At 50.0% G+C, this 2,797-nt stretch overlaps 1 protein-coding gene across 1 annotated transcript in view; it reads right to left on the reverse strand.

Annotated features, from left to right (window-relative positions):
* The window catches only part of LOC104165772 (collagen alpha-1(V) chain), a gene marked incomplete at its 5' end in the record, with an annotated part of 119,027 nt that overhangs the window by 71,793 nt on the left and 44,437 nt on the right, over positions 1–2,797 (reverse strand). The window contains 2 exons of the mRNA XM_009705511.1: positions 1,350–1,412; positions 1,680–1,721. Coding sequence (XP_009703813.1) covers positions 1,350–1,412; positions 1,680–1,721 — 105 coding nt within the window. The remainder of the gene's footprint in view (positions 1–1,349; positions 1,413–1,679; positions 1,722–2,797) is intronic.

Below are 2,797 nucleotides of genomic sequence, written 5' to 3' on the forward strand. Positions count from 1 at the left end.
TTTGGTGCTCCATCACCCAAACCAGTATTGCTCAAGGGCCCCGCACGCACTCCTCCAGTTTCAGACCCAAACCGAGCTCCTCTGGCAGCCAAGGCTGATCCCACCTCAGCCTCTGTGCAAAGCCAGAGCCCATCTATGCTATAGCAAATCTTTTGCTGGATATCAGGCCAAAATTCCCAAGGGACAGAGGGCTGGGAGCAGCGTGCAGCTTGGTCCCCGTCCACCCAGGCAGCCACGCATAGGTATCCCCTTGCCAAGCTTCCCCTACCGAGGAGGGGGAATAGGCTTGAACTGTGGATGAACAGAAGCAAATGAGGAGCGTATTGGTACGAAGGTCAGAGACTCAGCTCGGGTTATGAGGAAAGCGGGTTTTAATTTTCAGTGTTGCCAAACACACAAATTGCTGCTCGAATGGTGCTTGTGCACCACTTACTGACCCAAGGCTCAAGTTCAGCAGCTTCCAAAACACAGGTCATTCCTAATCCTAGGTGAGAACTCAGCCATAACAAGAAAATAGGCAACTCCGACCAAAGTGCGGTGCTAAATTACGAGATTTAGGGTCACAGTCCACAAAAGTCCTTGGGAGTAACTGCCTTCGACAAGACATCCCAAAGCTGGAAGCTTCTGCAAGCAGCAGTTTATAAAGCAGCGGCTGCCAGGGACAAAACTGATTTCAAGTAACATCAAAACCAAACACGCAAACCCTAAGTTAATGCATTGCTAAAGCACATAAATCATACTCTAGTGCTTGCTGGTACAGACCAATAACCCACCTACAGAAAGGGCAAGGTTCGGCACAAGCGCTGCCTTCCCACTGGGAGCCGTCTGGGACACAGACAGGTGTAAGGAAAGACCCGCAGCAGTGGTGCTGGTGTGACCCTGGGACCACCCTGGACCCGACCAAAACCAAACCCTCTGCCAGGATTCATGACACCAGTTGGGATGAGGACGCAGAATTGTGGCTGAACTTCATTTTACTGTGTTAATGGCTATTTTTGTGTGTTTGCTCATGCTGTTTCCCCAGTGCCACATCCCAGTCCCTGCACTGGAAGCAGTAGCCCCGTGCCAAAGGGCACAGAGAGCAGAGGGTTTGTCAGCCTTACTCTTGGTTTTAACCTGGAGAAAACTGCTTAATGCATCTAACGTGGCTGTTCCCCAACCCCTTGGCCCCTGGATGCAAAGGGCTGCCCTGTACCCTACCACAAGCTCCTTTTGGGGCTGACTCAGAAGAGATGGCTATTATAGGATGAGCAGTATTTTAGGGCTCCAGTGCTACACCAGAGTCCCACTTTCCACACACAAAATGACCCAAGGCTTCAGTCAAAGAGGAGAAAAGCATGGGTACTCACTCTCTCTCCAGGGTCACCCATCAAGCCCACAGGTCCAGTTGGTCCTGGAGGTCCTGGAAGGCCCTATCATAGAAAAGAGAAAAAAAAATAAGCCTCTAAAAGAAAATATGTTATTATTTGTAACATATTTGTACAACGAGCAGGAAAAGAATTAGAGCTTTCTGTTTATTTTTGCACCAGAAAATCGACCCCGAAGGGCTCTGTACACATGCATGGCATATGGAAGCAATAGAGCCCAGGAACAGCTGTGTGCTGAGCCCTCCACATGCACCCAGCACCCCGCAGCCGCACGCATCCTTCGGTGCAAGGTGCAGACAAAGTGCCACTTACTGCGGGGCCTTCGGGACCAGGTGGGCCTTCCACCAGCATACCCTAGGCGAGAGAAAGAAAAAAAGTGATTAGCAAGGCACATCCTCAAAGTCACTTTGACTACAGGGCTGGAACGCCTGATGCTTTGTCTGTTCTTAAATATCTCAGGTCTCGCCGCTAGGTCTCAGCATCCCTGAGCTGAAGGGTTTCTGCTCTCTGTGGATGACATCTCCCATGTCCCCATTGCCAGAGGCACAAAAGGCACTGCCCATTAAAAAGCCAAATGCTGTCTATTTGAATCACGTGGGGCACGGCAAAACAGCCCTTTCCCCCTGCATCAAGCCCACCCTCGCCCCAGCACAAGGTCACCTTCCCAACCACAACCCTTCCCACTTCGTTCATGGCCAGGCGAAGGGCAAACCCCGAGGCACATCCAGCCTTGAGGGTGCTGGAGTAGGAGAAGAGCTCATCTTCAGGGAGAAGCTGCTTCTAGACCCAAGCATCATTTTTTTTTTTAAAGTTGATAATCAAATTGCAAGTTGTGGTGGGTTTTTTTTTTAAATTACTTCCCCAGCAGACTGCATGCTGTGATTTACTCTGTGTACCTAGGAAATCACTGTGTGGGCAAAATGGTAGAATAATGTTATTCCATTCCTTTTAATCTAAATATTTTGTCATAACTTTAAATCAGATCTATCATGTACTCGGTAAAATTGAGTTGTTTTTTTTTTCCCCTCCTCATGGGTATGTAAGAGGCAGGAAAGAAACCTCCCAATAAACCTGGCAAATGCTTTTCAGAAGGCATGAGGACAACCTGTTGGGAAGAGCCCCACAGCAAGCACTGCCCTTTTATCTCCGGCCAGTGACCCCTTAGCAGCACCCAGGGGTTGAGCCAAAGCAGTCCCAGCATTTGCCAGCTCATCTGTAGCAAACAGGGACATTTCTCCTATGGGATGAGATCAGCCTGTAAAAATCTGTAGATAAGCAGTCAGCTCATACAGGAGAAGCCCGGAGGAAGCAAGTGCAGGGACTGGTCTTGGGTCAACCTGTCTTGGGTCACCCTTAGCTGGTCTCCTGGGCTTGGGCTCTGGTGCCAAAAGCCTTGGCTGACCCCACGGCAGCCGCTACAGCAGACACGG

Source organism: Cariama cristata, unplaced genomic scaffold (genome assembly GCF_000690535.1).
Source record: "Cariama cristata isolate BGI_N322 unplaced genomic scaffold, ASM69053v1 scaffold718, whole genome shotgun sequence".
Classification (NCBI taxonomy): Eukaryota; Metazoa; Chordata; class Aves; order Cariamiformes; family Cariamidae; genus Cariama; species Cariama cristata.